At 47.1% G+C, this 18,344-nt stretch overlaps 1 protein-coding gene across 1 annotated transcript; it reads left to right on the top strand.

Moving 5' to 3' along the window:
* Positions 1–11,183: 11,183 nt before the first annotated feature.
* Positions 11,184–17,650, top strand: LOC124654083 (F-box/LRR-repeat protein 14-like). The gene is made up of 2 exons (XM_047193114.1): positions 11,184–11,293; positions 15,783–17,650. The coding sequence occupies exon 2, from the start codon at positions 15,830–15,832 to the stop codon at positions 17,291–17,293; it is 1,464 nt and encodes a 487-aa protein (XP_047049070.1). The 5' UTR covers positions 11,184–11,293; positions 15,783–15,829; the 3' UTR covers positions 17,294–17,650.
* Positions 17,651–18,344: the final 694 nt, after the last annotated feature.

Genomic DNA, 18,344 nt, shown 5'->3' with positions numbered 1-18,344 from the left:
TGACCCTCTCTCACCTCTGTTTTTTATGTTGGTTGCTTATGTTCTTCAGTCTATGGTCAATGAAGCAATGCATAATGGACTACTCACCATGCCCTTGAATTTGCAATGTTCATCCTCCTTCCTGAAAGTATAGAGATGGTAAACCTAGAGGGGGGGTGAATAGGTTTCTACAAATTTTAATTCTTTCTTTGCAATGTTAGGCTTTGCGGAATATAAAGATGAGCCTAATGCAAACTAGGTGAAGCAACCTATATGAGGATACAACTAACTCAAGCACGAAGGATCTCACAAAGCGCTAAATCACAAGTAAGGAGTTCGGTTAGAGATAACCGATAGCACGCGGAGACGAGGATGTATTCCAGTGTTCCCTTGCTTTGCAACAAGGTACGTCACGTTTGGAGGAGTGGAGGTCCCACGAAGGATTCCCGCGCCACGAAGGCTCACCCTATTCTCCGGAGCCTATCCCACGAAGGAATAGCTCACTCACTTGTGGTAGACTTTGAGGTAGCCTCCAAACCTTCACAATCTTGCCCGGAGCAAATCCACAGCCTGGATGCTTCCGGACTCCTCTTGCCCACCTAGGGTTTCCAAGGAACCCTAGGAAGCAAGCTTCTCAATGAATATAAGGGGGAATGAGATTTGGCTTGGTAGAACGGTAGATCGGGTCCTCCTCTAATGATTCCCCGGAGGGATTTGAGTTTGGGTGGAGGAGGAGGGAGATCTCGAGGCTTTTGGTGTTTCTAGCAATGGAGTAAGAGAGAGAGAGCTCAAGAACAGCTTATAGTATGTTGCCTAACCCTTCCAAGGTAGAAGAAGGGGTATTTATAGTGTTCTTCAAAATCTGGCCGTTGCCACTTGCCACCTCAGCATTTTTCCCGACAAACCCGGTCAGACCGGACCACAGACCGGACAGCCCGGTCGTGAGGCCGGTCAGACCGGACTAGTGACCGGAGCACCTTTGCGTCGTCCTGGCGCTTCTCCGGTTGGTGCCCGGTTGCTGCCCGGTTTCCGAGCGGTTGACCAGTACGGAGCGCCGGACCCGCCGGTCGAGAGCCCGGCCGACCGGGCCACGACCGGACCTGCCGGTTCCTCCTTTGGAGCCCGGTTTCCGACCGGTCGACCGGCCAGTACGCCGGACTGGCCGGTTGCTGGCCCGGTTGGACCGGGCAGGTGACCGGATTTCTCCTGTAACCCCTTTTTGTTTGTTGTTGAAATGGGGGTCTCCTTTAGCCTTCTTGTTCCTTTGATACACCATTTACGCCTCATTGCCTAATAACTGAGATTATCCTTATAAACATATTAGGCCAAATACTTTAGCACGGTGTCATCGTTACCAAAATAATGGATAAGGGTGAAATACCCTTACACTTCCCCATACTTCAGTATGCAGATGATACTCTGATTATATTGTAGGCTGATGTGCAACAGTTAAGGCACTTAAAACATTTTCTTCAAGTTTTTGGTGATATTTCTGGTCTCAAAGTTAACTATAGCAAATCTAATCTTATTCCCATCAATATTGCCGAAGATAGAATTGCAATGTTTACTGAAGCTTTACACTGTCAAAGAGGAAGTTTGCCTTTTACTTATCTGGGCTTGCCCTTAAGTACAAACAAGCCAAGGAAGGAGTTCTTTTTGCCTCTAATCCAAACTGTGCAGAGAAAGCTACCAGCTTGTACTATCTATCTAAACTATGGGAGTAAACTCAGAATGGTTAATTCTGTTCTTTCTTCTTTGCCCATGTTCTATCTATTCTCTTTAAAAGTGTACCAATGGATAATTACCTAGGTGGATAAATATAGAAGCCACTGTCTTTGGAGAGACAAAGATTTGCAGAAGAAAAACCCCCATTAGCAGCATAGGAGCTTGCCCGTAGGCCAAAGGATCAAGGAGGGTTGGGAGTTTTGAATCTCTCAGTGCAAATTGATTGTTTGTTAATGAAGGATCTGCATAAATTTTATAATAAAGTTGATTTGCTCTGGGTAAAGATGTCTTGGGAACTTTATTATTCCTCATCTCTGCCTCCTGCCCGAACAAGAGAGGTTTCTTTCTGGTGGAAAGACTTCTTGAAATTGTTACCGAGATTCAAGGACATATCACACTGTGATTTTATCCAATGAAATTCCATTTTACTCTGGAAAGATAAATGGTCCGGTCTCCCTCTGAAAGATACTTGGCCACATCTCTATTCCTTTTGCAAGGAGGAAGGCATTTCCATCAAGCAAGCTTTACTTGTGCCAGATGCCTCTGATCTTTTCTTTTTGCCACTCTGTGAGGGAGCCTTGTTGCAGTTCCATATCTTCCAGGCATTACTGCTGGATCCTGAGCCAGCTATAGATACAAATACATGGACAGTGTTGGGCAATGTGATGACCACAAAGGTCTCATCTGTTTATAGTTCCTTAATGGATTTTGGGGGCACAATTCCTGCTTTGAAGTGGATATGGCAAGGATGTTGTCAGCAAAAGCACAAAATTTTCTTCAGGTCGTTGGTCCATAATCGATTAAATACCAGAGCTATGTTTCAAAGAAAGAATTTCTTTATGAATAGTTACACATGCATCATATGTGACCATGATGAGCTGGAGTCTAGAAATCATCTTTTTTTCTATTGTCCATTTGCTAAGCTATGCTGGCAATATCTATGACCCTCTTGGATAGCTCCCCATCAGCATGACATTCAGAGTATCATTGCTAGCCTAACGAATAAATTAAATGTGTCTTTCTTCATGGAATTGATCATCTTGACTACATAGGATATTTGGCTGACCAGGAATGATTTCATTTTCAAGGCAGTACCCCCAATCTTTACAGATGCATGAAGATATTCAAGGAGGAATTGGCTCTTCTTGTTCATAAAGCTTCTAGGAAGTCTTATTCAGGGCTCAAAACTTGGGTGGAGAGATTTAGATAATTCAGTATCTGTTTCCTCTTACTCTTTCCTTTTGGCTTATGGCCTTTTAGATAGCCTTTTTTGTTGTTCCTTCCCTCTAGCAACAGCCTTTTGTACTGTATAATTTTTTGAAAATTATAAATATTCACAGTGGGGAATTGAAGCCCACTGATTTGCCTAAAAAAACTTATATACATTTGGCTTTTGGAAACAGCACCTTCGGATGCTACTTCCTCAAGTCAAGTGTTTATATGACAGCTACTGGCCAGCAGAACGTTCCATGGGCATTTCAACAATAATTGAAGGTTCTCTATTCCTTAAGCTTCCGCGGGTGTCCCCTGGCCTATTTATAGAGAGGAGAGGGCGTGTCGATAGCACAACACAGGTCTACCGTACCAGCAAGACCAGCTAGCTAGCTCGCAGGCTGTTGATCGACCGACATTGGCGATGGCGAAGAGCGGTAAGGCTCGAGCTAGCGTCCTCCTTGCAGTGCTTGCCGTCGCCGTCTCCCTTCACGCCGCACATTCTGCCCCTCCAGAAATCATTGCCAAGTCCCTTTCCAAGGTTAGTAGCTGGATCGACAGCAAGGCGAAGTTGACGTTAAAGCTGAAGGAAAAGACAGATGAACTCAAAGATCGTCTCGAGGTAATCCTTGACAATTATGGTGATAAGGACATGAAGCTCCATTACTTGAGCGTCACCGACATAAAGGTCGACGGAAATACGGTCGAGGGTATATCCGGTGTGATCCTGTTCGCAACCCTTCCTTTCCCGTTCTTCAGCAAGACGTCGTTCGGGCAACTCAAGGATAAGTTGCCCGATAGCGCGCCCAACCAATTCAACCAGCGTTGCTACGCCAAGGGCACGGGGCACCCGAGGGTCACACTGGTCTTGGCCGTCACTGAGAAGGAGCTGGAGCTCCCGTGGATGGAGCAGAGCGATGGTTCGATGTGCTTGGGGATCCTGCAGGGACCGTGGACCTGACGAGCTAGGGAATACAGATGTTCCCGAAATAGTTGGGTGGTCCATCCTGATGACCATCTCAACCTACCATAGCTTGCTATCTGCCAAGAAGCGTGCTATCTTATCACAGTGTATAATTAGTATCCACCATGCATACCTACATTAAATAAAGGTTCCATTGGCTGTACGTACTCGTAAATATATGTGCCAATTGGATATTTGTAATCTTCTCCACGACTGCTTTCATGTCGGCCTTGACCTAGAATCAGTCTGCTTTGAGTTTCCAGTCTTCTTTTTCTTTGGTCTGTCGCAATTTACGCAACTGCTAAAGACGTGAAGCTAACGAGAATACTCTATCGGGTTTGCTAGTTTTCAGCTAGTTTTGTATCATCAGATTTGCAATTTTTGCATCATAATTTATGTTATAAAAGCGACAAGCAAATACCGAAGAACGATAAAAGAAAAAACGCAGCGGAGGCGCAAGATTTAACGTGGAAAATTCCTTCCAAGAAGCGTGCTATCTTATCACAGTGTATAATTAGTATCCACCATGCATACCTACATTAAATAAAGGTTCCATTGGCTGTACGTACTCGTAAGAACATTTTTTTTTTGAAACGAAGGCAAAAGCTTTGTAATGTTCTCCACGGCTGCTTTCATGTCGGCCCTAACCTAGAATCAGCCTGGTTTGAATTTTCGGTCTTCTTTCCTTTTTGGTTTGTCGCAATTCTGGTTTGGGGCTCTCCAGGCCAAAATCCGGCGCTAAATGGATTGGATGAAAGTTTGGCTTTGGAGGCCAATTTTTCCAGCGGCGAGCCCAGGGTGAATGAATTTTTTTGACAAAATACGGTGAATTCGGACAGAAGTAGGCGAAACTCGTGCAAACATTAGCGAATTTTAGTGATATTTAACTTATATAGGCGAGTTCGTACATATATAGACCGAATTCGTACATATATTTGAATTCGGCGACAGGGAAACATTAACTTAAACTAAAAGCGGCCTACTACATGCCGAAATGGCGGTAGAAGGCCGTGTAGTCCGCGCCGTCGTCGTCGTCGCTCGAGCTAGCGGCGTGCTGGGGCGGCGCCGCCTCGTACCAGCGGCTCGAACCCTGGCCAGGGTCGCCGGTGCGTGGCGGCGTCGGCCGGTACATGTCGTCGTCACTGCTCTCCTCGAGCTTGATCAGCTCGACGGGCCTGGGCGCGGTGTTCGTTGCCACGGACGGTCCGGCGGCACGGATGGCACGTTGCCGCGCGGTGGCCATGTCCAGCAGCCGACGCTGCTGCTCCACCTCCTAGCGCTCCCAGTCCCGCCTGGACCACTCGAGCGCGGCGTCGATGGGGAGGGTGTTGTCGGCGGGCACCAGGTCGTTCAGTGACTTGGCGATCGCCTCCTCCATCGCGGCATCCTCCGCGCGCTTGGCCTCCTCCTCGGCGAGCTGGTTGGCGGCCTCCTTCTTCGACATCTTCCTCTTCCGCCCGCGCGGTGGAGAAGAGGGTTGGTCGCGGATGACGAGGGCGCCGCTCCTGCGCCCTCTGGTTGGCGGTGGAGACGCCGGCTCCTTCTTGACGAAGACGGGTGTCGACGGAGACGTCGGCTCCTTCTTGATGAAGACCGGGGGCACCGATCCGCCGGACCTGGACGCGGATCTCGACCCAGACGAGGAAGAGGACGACGTCATCCTCCTCGGCGTCCAGGAACTGCCATGTCGGCGCAACACGGTAGCCGCCACCGGCGGCGGCATCCCCATGACTGGGGAGTTCCCACCCTCAATGTGCGCGAGCACATTCTCGAGGGTGCGGCCAGGCGCGCTGCACCAGCGGCAGCGGCCGGCGGCGTTGTTCCTAGCGGGAGGGGGAGGAGGCCCGTCGTACTGGGCGAGTTCACACTCATAGCTGCGCCGGAAAAAGGCGGTACACGCCTCGTAGTTGTTGGGGAAGAAGCGCGGCTCCGCGCGCTGCTCGTCACTGAGAGTGACGAGCACCGCGTCGATCTCCGCCTCCAGGGCGACGCGACCCATTGCCGGCGGCGGGATCGGGACGCCGCCCGCGCTGAGTTGCCATCCTCCCGGCGCGCGAAAGCCTGGCGGCGCCGGGTAGCCCGCCATGTGGAGGAGCCGGCCCTCCCATTGGTGGAGAGAGCGGCGGCCGAAGCCATTGTTGGCCGCGCCGTCGTTCGCCATTGCTTGATCGCCGCTAGCTCGTTCGAGATTGGGGAAGATTGAGCACAGTGAGCGTGGTGAATGCGGCCAGACGCGGTAGTTCTTTTCTCGGCGTTTCTCACGCTTTCGTTTCGTCCGGAGTCCCCGAGCGCTCCCCGGGGGTCGCGGATGGCCTAGACTCCCCGGACGGATGAAAGGCCTAATCCAGACGAAATCGAGAAATCGGGGGCACAACTGAACCGTTTTTGTTCATCCGAATAAAAAAAAGTATTCTAGAGGCCTCTCCTCGGGGAGACAGCTGGATGCTCTAAAGAGGAAAAGCTAACGCGAAACAATTGTTCAATTCAGCTGGCCACCAAGACGTTTCACAGTGGTGGTCGACGTGGGACAATGGCACCATCATCGACTTCGTGGAGCCAGAGACAACGGCGTCTGATCGAAGGATCTACCGGAGGACAACGGTTTCAACGAGAGATGGGGCGACGATGCGGCCACGACGGCGCGTACAGTCTCAACTACAACGTCTTCTACCAGTAATTTAGGACTTTCTTTATGTTTTTAGTTTAAGTTCTATGAGCTACGCACAAATTTTAATGAGAATCACAGTCTTTCCAGTTTCCAAAATTTAAAACGTATTGAAGATGAACTATTGGGGAGGCCCGTACATGCAACCGTCCTGGGTAGTCCGACAACTGACGTGGCCCAATAGCTTTCTGTAGACGCATCTACTGTCTACAACTTGGGAAGATGTAGCTAGAGATTTTCTTGCAAATGAGGAGAAGAAATGAAAAAGCGAAACAAGGGACCCATGTTAAACCTGGCATATGCCAAAAAGAAAAAACAAATATTAAACTCACCCAACCTGGCAAACCCTATTTGTCGCTTCAGTGCACGTGTTAATATGCTATGTCTGCGCGCGACCGTGTTTTATGCTGGCACATTAGTCGTTTGTCCATTACTTCCCGTACAACATATTTTCGGTCTTTTTCAGGTTCATTTCTGAGTGGTTTCTTCTAGTTTTCTCTCTGATTTTTTCAGTTTGTACCGGTTGGGTTTCACCAAAAATTTCAGATAAGATATTTTTCCAAATTATAATAAATTTTAAATATAAATAGTTTTTGAATTTGAACATTTTAAAAATCTAGAAAATTTTCAATTTTAAACAATTTTAGATTTAAATTTGTTTGAATACCAACATTTTTTAGGATCTAAACATTTTTTTATATTTAACCATTTTTCGTGTTTGAATATTTTCATATTTAAACATTTAAAAAAATGAAAAACAATACATCGGAAATCCAGGAAAACCCGTTGCGTGCGTGTGCTCCTCCCGCAAGCATGCGAGCGAGCGGGCAAATCCTAATTAACGCCTAACACAAAGCTTAGCTAGATGACACATACCCCTCTCGCTAGTTTTCGCAAACGGGCCAGTCCAATAGGATACGGGGTATTCCCAGCCGGTCTTCATAGTCTATCTCTTTAGTCGGGTCCTCCTCCTTGGCGCTCGCGCGTCTCCTTGCTTCTATATCGCTCACGATGCTTGATTGGGCCTGCACGTTGAAACGGCCCATTCGGGGGACACCTTGAGCGCTGCGTGCTTTTGGTCGAGCGGACGGACACGCAACTGACTTGATGCACAGCATTAGAGGAGCTCGGTATTTAAACTGGTAGGATGTTTCCTGGATTTCCGATGTGGGACTAAAAAACAGGTGCGGCCACGCACTCTCCGCGAGTGTCTCCGCGCTCAGTAAAAGGCTGGTTTGATTGTGTTGCTGCAGTTTCTATTCTGCTAGTAATTTATTTGGCCTGCCCACCTGTAGGGACACAAGGTGATACACGCGACTTGGAAAAAAGTACAAACCTCAGTGAGTAAACTGTAGTTAACACTTTGTATTTGTATAACGTTTAAAAGAAGACAAGGAGGAAAAAGTATGTGACATTGCATGGATGTGCACGTTAGCACTACGCTCTGGCAATATTATAATACTATTTATCACTACTAACTACTCCTTCCTTCTATGCTAGATTTAGATATATCTAAATTCTGACAAATTTTTAACATACTTATTGAGCGATTCTTTTTTTATTGAACATGCGCATGCAATGCTGATCGATGCATGCAGTACGTACGGAGTGACATCTGCTTGCTTCTTCTAGCTTCCTTTTCCCGCATGCATGTGCGTGGTGGCTCAAAAAAAAGTTTCTTATCATCGTACGTGAAAAATGTTAGAGCGTCGAGCCTTACGAGCGATGCCTTTTTTACTGAACCTGACGGTGCGACGCATGCTGTCGTTAGCTTGCTGTTTAACAACGTAGACGGTGCGGAACAACTATCTACACAGCAGGGAACAACTATCTACACGACAGGGAACAACTATCTTCACCGCAGGGAACAACTATCTACACAGCAGGGAACAACTATCTACACCGCGGGGAACAACTATCTACACCACAGGGAACAACTATCTACACGCAGGGAACAACTATCTACACCGCGAGGAACAACTATCTACACGACAGGGAACAACTATCTACACCGCGGGGAACAACTATCTACACGGCAGAGAACAACTATCTACACGGCAGGGAACAACTATCTACACGGCGGAGAACAACTATCTACACGGCGGGGAACAACTATCTACACGGCAGGGAACAACTATCTACATGGCGGGGAACAACTATCTACACGGCAGGGAACAACTATCTACACCGCGTGGAACAACTATCTACACAGCAGGGAACAACTATCTACACTGCGGGGAACAACTATCTACACGACAGGGAACAACTATCTACACGGCAGGGAACAACTACATCAGCAAAAACATAGAATAATTCTAGTCCAATTATTTTAAGTAACTAGAATAATTCTAGTCCAAAAAGAATTAAAAAAATACAAGAAATAAACAATAGAAAAATCTAGAAAAGAAACATACCAGCAAAACGAAAATGAAAAAGGAAAAAATTACAGAAATATACGTATCTTAGTACTGTAGTAGTACAATTATATCTTGCTAAGTTCACGATGTGGCTAGGTCCTTGAGTTTACGTGTGTAGGTAAGAATAGGTCTTCCGCGTCTGCGTCTCTCCCAGGCGGCGGCGGCGGAAATTTTCCTGCTCCAATCTCCGGCATCTGCGTTGGGCCCCTCTCCTTCCACTTGCCGCTCCGGCGGTAGGAGGGAGGGGGACCCCGTTTTTTGCATGGTACTTAGGGCTAGGAGTTCTCTGGCATGGCGCGTCGTTGGGGTGGTGGGAGCGGCGCCCGGACAAATAAATCTGCCTCAACTCTTCTCCCACACCGGCGCTGTCCTTCATGGCGGCGTCTCGGAGTTGGTGGCATCGTAGTGCTTGCCGATCTTTCGGATCGGTGGCTTTAGGGTTCATGGATGGTGTCGGCGAGGCGGCGGCGACGACTCCATCGGATGGTTTTCCTCCCGCTTTCGTCCCCGTTGCTTTGCGGCGTGGTCTCCGACGCCAAGGTGGAGCGAGAGGATTCGTCCAGGAGTACGTGCGGACGGTGGTCCGTACCGGTGACAGCTGGAAGATGGTGCACCTTGTGGTGGGTTCGTGGTTGAAGGTCGATGGTTCCGGTTCCCTACTTCGACATCGTCGTGCGTGGGTGCCCGATGCTCGAAGTTCGATGGCGTGTCCGGGGACATGCTGCCCGGTCCGATTCTTTCAACGACAATGGTTTGTCCTATGGCAAACTACATTGGAGGTCCGAAAAGCTGATGATCGGCGATGGAGCCGCGTCGAGCTCATGTGAAGAGGTGATCTCGCCCATTTTTTCCTTGGTGGTCGCTACGGTGGTGCCAAAGAAGATGGATAGGCGTTGGTTTGTCACATAGGTTTATCCTATCTTTCCAGATCTGTAAGATCGGTGTATACGTACTTTGTATCTCGTCTTTTATTTATCAATGAGAATCGTATTACCGTGCAAAAAAAAAAAAAACCAGCAGTCGTGCAGAACGAACGAACGAGCACTTGTAGCATTTTTTTTTAGCTTACGCACTTGTACCTGTAGGGAACGAACGAACCAGACAGCTCAAACGGGCCGGCCCAGTAAGAAACATACTTTAGCGAACCGGTGCTACGACGCGCGCGCGCGCTAGGGAGCAATTTCCCTTTAGTCCGTTTGGTTTTGGGGGACTTTTCGGTTTTCAATTTTATTTTACTTATTTGTTTTTTTTCATGTTTTGGGATTTTTTAAATCTGAACATTTTTGAATTTTGGACTTTTAGAAATCTGAATAGTTTTACATTTTGAACAAATTTTCAATCTAAACTTTTTAACAAATTTGATTTTTTTGAATTGTGAATAGATCTAAATCTGCATATTTGTAAATATTGAGTAAATTTCGGATTTGAATATTTTGAATTTAAATTGCTTTAAAATTTTAATATTTTTTAATTTGAACTTTTTAAATCTGAACATTTGAACTTTTGAACATTTTTTTTTGGATTTGAACAGTTTTCGAATGTGAACTTTTTTCAAATTTTGAACCTTTCTAAAATCTAAACTTTATTATAAAATTGAACAGTTTCCCGATTTGATTAATTCTCGAATGTGAACTTTTTATATTTGTGAACATTTTAAAATTTGACATTTTTCTGGAATTGAACATTTCAAATATGAATCGTTCTCAAATTTGAACATTTTTTAAAGGACGCGGCTAATTTTCGGTCGATCGAGAATTAGCTTAATTCCCGGTCAACCTGATTTCATGTGTAATTCATGCAAGTAAGGCAAAAGATATGCAATTGCACATGCACATCCATGTGTAATTCTCGTATGCACGAATCATGATGTAAATCTAACGGTTGTTGAGTGGATCAGGCTCTTACTTAGTTCACGGCTAACCGGAAGTTAGCAATCCGGTTTTTAAAATGCAGTACCATTTTGAATTTTTATGAAATTTTCAAACACGAGAAATCGAACATGTACGTGCGAAACGAGAAAACAAAATCCAGAGATTGAGGAAAATAACACAGAGTTGCTACATGGGCCGGCCGACCCGGGATCCGCCTGCAGGCGTCGCTCCGGTAACTAGAACCCAGGCCTAGCATAGGAGCTCCCGAGCGAGCGATAGGCCGACCCCCACCCTCCAGCCAACGCTGAGTGGCACCGAGACGACGAGGGTTTGAGCACCCGCCGCCGCCCGCACCGCCACCGCCTCCGCGAAATCCACGATCGCCGCTGTCGCCGCCCTGGTGACGGTGTCTCGGCTCTCGGTTCTGTCCCAGAGAAAAACATCCCCCGGCGAAACTCAGGTTGTACCTATCTCCTGATTCTGAAATTATACTTCTTGGGGTTTTCCCCTTTCCCTTTCTTCCGCATTATTCACTGAGATGAACCGGGAGGAGTACTTTCCTCTAGGTTGAAGAGTATGTTGAGGAAATAAGTAGCTTTTGTTTTTCAACTCCGCTTGATTTTCCATTGATACTAGTTATTACGTGCCTCCGAATGTTTCAGTTCAGTAGATGGGTGTTGCAGTGTTAACAGCTAGATCTTAATTCCCTCAATCTAGCAACTATTACAGGAATTTGGTAGCCAATCTGGATACAAGATGAACAGCATGAATGGGGATGGGAAGGAAGAGCCGAGGTGGGAGGAAGGAGCCGTTTCGCCTGATCCAACTTGGATAGTTTCCTTGTTGCGGCATCTGGAGTACTTGTAGTTCCTTGGGATCCCTAGTTCCTTTCGTTGATTGCCAATAGGGCCCAAGCCCATGACGGGGACCAGCCAAGCCCAGGCCCATGACGGTGTGTAGGAAAGGTCCCTGACATCCCTCCCTTCTTGAAATGCAGCTTGTCCCCAAGCTGCAGCTGCTCCACCGGGATCCCATGGTACGCGGAGCTCCTTGTATCGCCCCAAGGCTGGCATCCGCCTCACTCCTTGAAATGGTGCTTGGTCATCGCAGGAAGAGAACCACTGGCACCTTGCAGAACCATCTTGAATCCATAGCAAATGAGATCTCTTGATTTCACTGGAGTCATTGTGTTGACAATGCCGCAGCACTTGGTCACAATCCACACCGGAGAAGCTAAGAAGTCCCCTGATACAATGATCCCATCGCAACTTTGTGTCTTGCATAGGTTGTAACACTGAGGGCAGATCAACATAGAGCTCGTGGAAATAGCCTTGTTGACCTCCATTGAGTAATGCCATGGAGTGCCTTGAGCATATCAGCATGAACATTGCAAGTTGACTGCTTAGTTCAATACCAATTCCAGCAGTGACCTGTAGAAATGTTAGAATTGGAGTTTCAGAAGATCTCGTGCTCTTACTGTGCTCTATGTCGTCCAGAAGAGAATACGCCTCTGCTAGCCTCAATCTCTGAACACCAAGAATCACAGAACGCAACCAACTGTGATGAACCATAAGAACATGAGTGGCTTCATTTTGCATGCATTCAGGCAGGAGCCGGTTACAACTTGTGTACTGCTTTGCTTCAGAACAAGTCCACAATAAACATCCACCAACTTGTTGCCGCACATGTGATCCAAGAGTAAGCAGGTTGGTTTCTGAATTTACTTTCATCGCTTCCTCATGTGAATGCACTCCTTCCTCAACATAGGTGTCCATTCGGGTCACAATGGACACCCATAGCTCCATGCATAAGAGCAGTTCAGTAACCCCAACCAGAATATAGTTCCCAACAGAGAATTGTAATGCCACACAGGCAGCCAAGCAGTCACTTAATTCCCACTGGAAGTATGCCAAACTGTATCGGTGTGCCAACCAATGATCACTGATCATGCACTTGTTGAGCAAAGAGGTTGATATGTTACGTACCCACATACTGGCAAGAATAGTTTCATTAATGAAAAGCACCGCAAGAGTTTCATCCTCACTGAAATCATTCACCAGCCAGCGCTTCAATTTTGTTTGCTCTTGACAATGATTAGAACAGGGAAACTTCATATAGATATGGTTCTTGTGAGCTTCATATGTTACTGACATCTGCAGCCCAATCAGTGCTGCCAAGCAGTAGTTAGACTGGTGGTAAAATGGCTCTGCTACCTTCCATCCAAACAGAGCAGAACTGTGAAAAACACATGTCGTACTTCTCATATAATTCAGGAATGATGTGTTAGGCATCCTAGATCCGCCCTTCCATGGGACCATGATAATATTGGAATGTGGCTTCTTGTTCAGCATCCCTTGGAGAAAATCTGCTGTCAGTAAACTGGGTGCAGCAATACTCCAAACTATTTTCAGGACTGAACATATGTCAGAGATATGTATAGGAATTCCAGTGGTGCAACTTTCAGGCCCAAAAGAAGGATCAAGAAATGCACTCCCTTGATGCATAGGAATATCGACAAACTGTGACCGTTGCATATGTGACTCTGGTACAGAAAATGTCGCTTCCATGAGGTCGTTGTGGGTACATTGTTTGAACCTCTCCAAGATAGGATGGCTTACACCACCGCCACTGTCAACCAATCTGAAGGATGGCCATGGTGGCTTCCACTGCACACACAAGGACCCTGTACCCTTTTTGAATATGACTTGTGGTGGTGTTTCCTCAATCATATGTTGTAGAACAATCAGGACAAGAGCTGGGGGTCTTGGCCGTGGCTTGTTGCTATCACACCAGCCAATGTCATGCAAAAGCCATTGCAATATCAAACATGCAGTACGTCCCTCACACTTTCCAATTGATTCAGCCATCCGTAGCTTGAAAACACTTGCAGCACCTTTGCTAATTAGACCACTCACGGTTGCTTCCTCAGATTCTGCACATGCTTTCTTACGAAAAATTTCCAAAACATTCAGGCTTACCCTAAGAGAGTTAAACTGGTCATCTCGGTCATTGTGTTGCAGACTGGTAAAATCCTCCCCTCGGTCAAGCTCATAATGCAAGCTGATATGCAGGTGACTAACCCAAGATTGACTGTCCAGAAAGTAGTGCATCATAGTAACATCAACCATCAACAGAAAACTCTCCAGAAGTACCTTGAAGTTGTGAAACTGGTGGTGGCCTTGGTTCAATGAGGTGTACACCTCCAGGCAGGATAGCGAACGATGGCCACGGTATTGGTCGTGGCCTGCTACTATCACACCAGCTCAAGTACAGATAAGGAGGTGGCCACTGTGTAGGACAATGCATCTGCTCATGGTGCCAGCTTGAGTATAACGGCGTGTCCCCAATGCTCACTGGGAAGGTGGGCGTGGTCGAGGTAGAGACCACCAGCTTGGTTGATGGCGTCAAATCTTCATGGATGACGGCTGTTAAGCTGGTGGCCGGCGCCACATAGAAGGGAACAGCGCTGACGGAGCTGAGCGAAGCTCCATGCTCGCCATTGTCGTTTTTGGGGGCGAGCTTGGTCCAGGGGAGGAGTGTCGTCGTGGTCAACTCAGTGACATCATGGGCCGCGCAATCCGTCGAACACGTCGCGGGCAACCCAGCGATTGTGTGGCTGGGTGCAGCGGGAGCGACTGGTAGTGGCTCCCCGATGGCAGAAACGAGCGTCGCAGGCTCAGCCAGCCCTATCGACGCGAGGGCAACGTCGGCCTTGTCAGAGCTCGCCCTGGGCGCGGTGACGCAGGGTGTGGTCACCACTGCGCGGTTGTTGATGGGAACCGTGGGCGCGACCACGAGTGGTGTCGTGGTGGCGGGAGCCGGAGGTGGGGGCGCGGCCAGACCGGTCAACGGTCGGCGAAGATCATCGCACAACTTGTCGCGCATCAGCTTGATTTCGGCCCTCCACTCGTCTAGGTAGGCCTTGAGCTCGGGAGTCAGAGAAGTCATGGCGATGTATGTGATGGAAAAAAAAATTGGGGAAATTTTGGGGAAGATGATGACTGGCTCTGATACCAGATGTTAACAGCTAGATCTTAATTCCCTCAATCTAGCAACTATTACAGGAATTTGGTAGACAATCTGGATACAAGATGAACAGCATGAATGGGGATGGGAAGGAAGAGCCGAGGTGGGAGGAAGGAGCCGCCGCCGTTTCGCCTGATCCAACTTGGATAGTTTCCTTGTTGCGGCATCTGGAGTACTTGTAGTTCCTTTCGTTGATTGCCAATAGGGCCCAAGCCCATGACGGGGACCAGCCAAGCCCAGGCCCATGATGGTGTGTAGGAAAGGTCCCTGACATGCAGTATCTTACAGTCTTGCATTATTTCTAGATATTTTGTTGTTAGATTCGTTCTTTCTTCAATATCCAGTGATTTCAGATGCCTGTGGTTTTAGTTTGTGCACAACGACTTAATAAGAGATTACAAGGGGCGGTGCCTCAGCTAATGTTAATTATGAAGATGAGAGCATGGGTATTAGACAGATGCCGAAATAAGTACCCTGTACATGACTATATATATGCTTTATGATGAGTTCTTGGTTTCTTGCTACTATCATCTGAATATCTTCGTTTGCTTTTGAAGCTCGGTACTTTTACTTGGTTGTCAGGGCAGGAAATCGAGCCTTAGAATTGCAGAGAATGTGTGTGAAAGCAAATAGTTCTGGCCCTATTTGTGCAACTTTGCCTGGAGTTAAAGGGTGCCTGACATCACTCATGAAATGCTATATCTTTCATCTGATCATTCAAATACTCATTTTGGTGTTATCTAGTACGTTAATATTTCAAATTTATTTCTTTGTTTGTTTGTTTATTGATCCTTTCTCTCTCAGTTTTGTAAGGAATTTCAGATATTTATGGTGATATTTCTGTTTACTTAGTGATATACTCCTTCATCTAATTGCCTTCATATGATGGGTTCTGACTTCTGACATCGTTCATTTCAACTCAGTGCTATATATATCTGCTAAACCTTGAGACACTATCAAACTAGCCCAGATGCATTGCTCTATGGAAGATCTCCCAGAGGCACTGTTGGCAGAGATTGTCTTAAGGATTACCAGAACAAGCGATCTGAATTCGCTTTCACTTGTGTCGAAGCAGCTCTACATCATCGATGCATCTCAAAGGAGTGCTATCCGCATCGGCTGCGGCTCTTTCTCTGCTGGAGAAGCCTTGGCATCACTTTGCTCCCGGTTCACAAATTTGTCAAAAGTGGAAATCGATTACGCTGGTTGGAAGTGTGGTCACGGGAATCAGTTGGACAACAAAGACCTCCTTGTGATTTCATCTCAATGCCCCTCCCTGACTGAGCTAACCTTAAGCTTCTGCTCAGACATCAATGACTCTGGTCTTCATTATCTAGCTTATTGCAAGAAGTTGATATCCCTGAGGTTGAACTCTGTACCAGAAATTACTTCAAGTGGGCTTCTATTTGTGGCAGTCGGTTGCAAGAGTCTATCTGGTCTCCTCCTTATCAACTGTGAGAAAATCGGAAGTGTGGAGTGGCTGGAGTACCTTGGCTGGAACGGGTCGTTGGAGGAGCTTGTAGTAAAGAATTGCGAGGGAATTAGCCAGTATGACATCCTAAAGCTTGGTCCAGGGTGGATGAAGCTCCGGAAGTTTGATTTTGAGATTAAGGGAGGATTCTACCGTGGTTATTGTTTTTCTGAGGGTGGTTATGATCCCCTATATAATGCTCACAACCCAAGTAGATATGATTTCTGCTCTGAGAGTTTGAAGGATTTGAGGTTGGCTTGTTTTATAACTGGGACAGAAGTAGGACTTCGTTTTCTGCTCGGGAAATGCCGAGCACTAGAGTCGCTGTGCCTGGAGTATGTTCATGGTCTAAATGACAACGACATAATTGTGTTATCTGAGGGCTGCCGTAACCTTAAAAGTATCTCACTTTCGCTCAAACCTGTGTACTATGATGATCTAGATGGTGATGGTTTCAGGACCGCATTTACTGACAAGAGCCTTAAGACTCTAGCACTCAATTGTCCTATGCTTGAGGCTGTTGAACTCACTTTTGCAGGTTGTGACTACACATATCCAACAGAAATAGGCTTCACACAGAAGGGCCTGGTGGTGCTCATTCAGTCCTGCCCGATTCGTGTTCTCGTGCTAAATGGCACCAACTTCTTTAATGACAAGGGAATGATGGCCCTCTCATCTGCTCCATTTCTGGAGACACTCGAGCTTGTGGATTGCTGGGAAGTAACTGATGCTGGGTTGTGTTTCATTGCTCGTACCCCACACTTGATTAATCTCACGCTCCGCCACTGTAAATGTGTGACTGATGTTGGAGTGGCCGAGCTGGTACATTCACAGAAGTTGGAGTCTCTGATCATTGAAAGGTGCTGCCGGGTCTCCGAACAGGTTGTGCTGGGGGCTGGCAGATCAGTTCAGTACTCCGTCGAGGCTCCAAGCCTTGGCGAGCTAAAAAGGGTGTTCCTCTGATGCTGTGGATGAAGTGGTCTGCAATTTTTTGAGTTTCAAATCCTCTTGTCATCAAGTTGTTGCTTACTGTGCGTCCTGGCATAGCCTTAGACCACTAGTGTGGTATAGCTACTTTGTGTAATTTGCTCTACTTGCATTTAACCGATTCACTTAAATCCGCCAAACAGCATTTCTGGTGTTAAACTTGCAGATGCATCTTGGTTCTACATAGTGTTGATCATGCTTTATTTGGCTGTTAGCGGTCGTTGTTGTTATAGCTGAGCAAACTGCAACACTATGTAAGCAGCTATGGACTATGGAGCAGGCTGTACCTGCTAGTATCTCTGTTGGCATTATATCGGTTGAACGTATGACCTACTAGTATCTCTGTTGACATCATATCCGTTGAATGTATGACCTGCTACATAGTGTCGAAGTTTTGAATGGTTGGTATGTTTTGTTTCAGTTGGCAACAACAGAATTTATTGGCCATTGTTGATCTCAATAGCTGCATATATAGAGAGGTTTCCAAAAGCTAGCAGGGAAGAGTTGAGTGCTACTTTGTAACTTTCTGTTTATAATAACAAGGGTATTGCTGTTCATAATGATACATGGATAGAAGCTTACAGATGCATGCATGCTGATACAATGTGTGTGGCATCTCTTTTTGTGTGGTTATGCCAAAAAAATTGGGTGTTCATCTATTTACTATAAGAGTAAGACTGGCGAGACATCACCTACACATTGAGACTGGGGAGCGCTGATCCTTCGCCACCGTCCACCCCCGTCGCCTCCGCGGCCAGATCTGGATCCCCCCTCCACTTCCTCTCTGACTCTCTCCCACCTGTTGCTGCCATCGCTGGGGTTGCTGCAGCTGAGCTCGTCTTCCTCAGCTCATCTTCAGGGCCTTCCTCGCCGGCTTCTCCCCGGAAGAAGATAGCAGGGAAGCTGGTGCTAGGGCTGAAGGACATGAGAAGCAACAGTCAAGACGCAGGGCTGGTGCGGGGAGCTCGACGGATGGCAGCGGCCCCTCCTCCCCTGGCGCGCACCATGTGTGAGGACAGGAGTCAGA

Source organism: Lolium rigidum, chromosome 5 (genome assembly GCF_022539505.1).
Source record: "Lolium rigidum isolate FL_2022 chromosome 5, APGP_CSIRO_Lrig_0.1, whole genome shotgun sequence".
Lineage (NCBI taxonomy): Eukaryota > Viridiplantae > Streptophyta > Magnoliopsida > Poales > Poaceae > Lolium > Lolium rigidum.
This window is presented reverse-complemented; position numbering and strand designations above follow the sequence as displayed.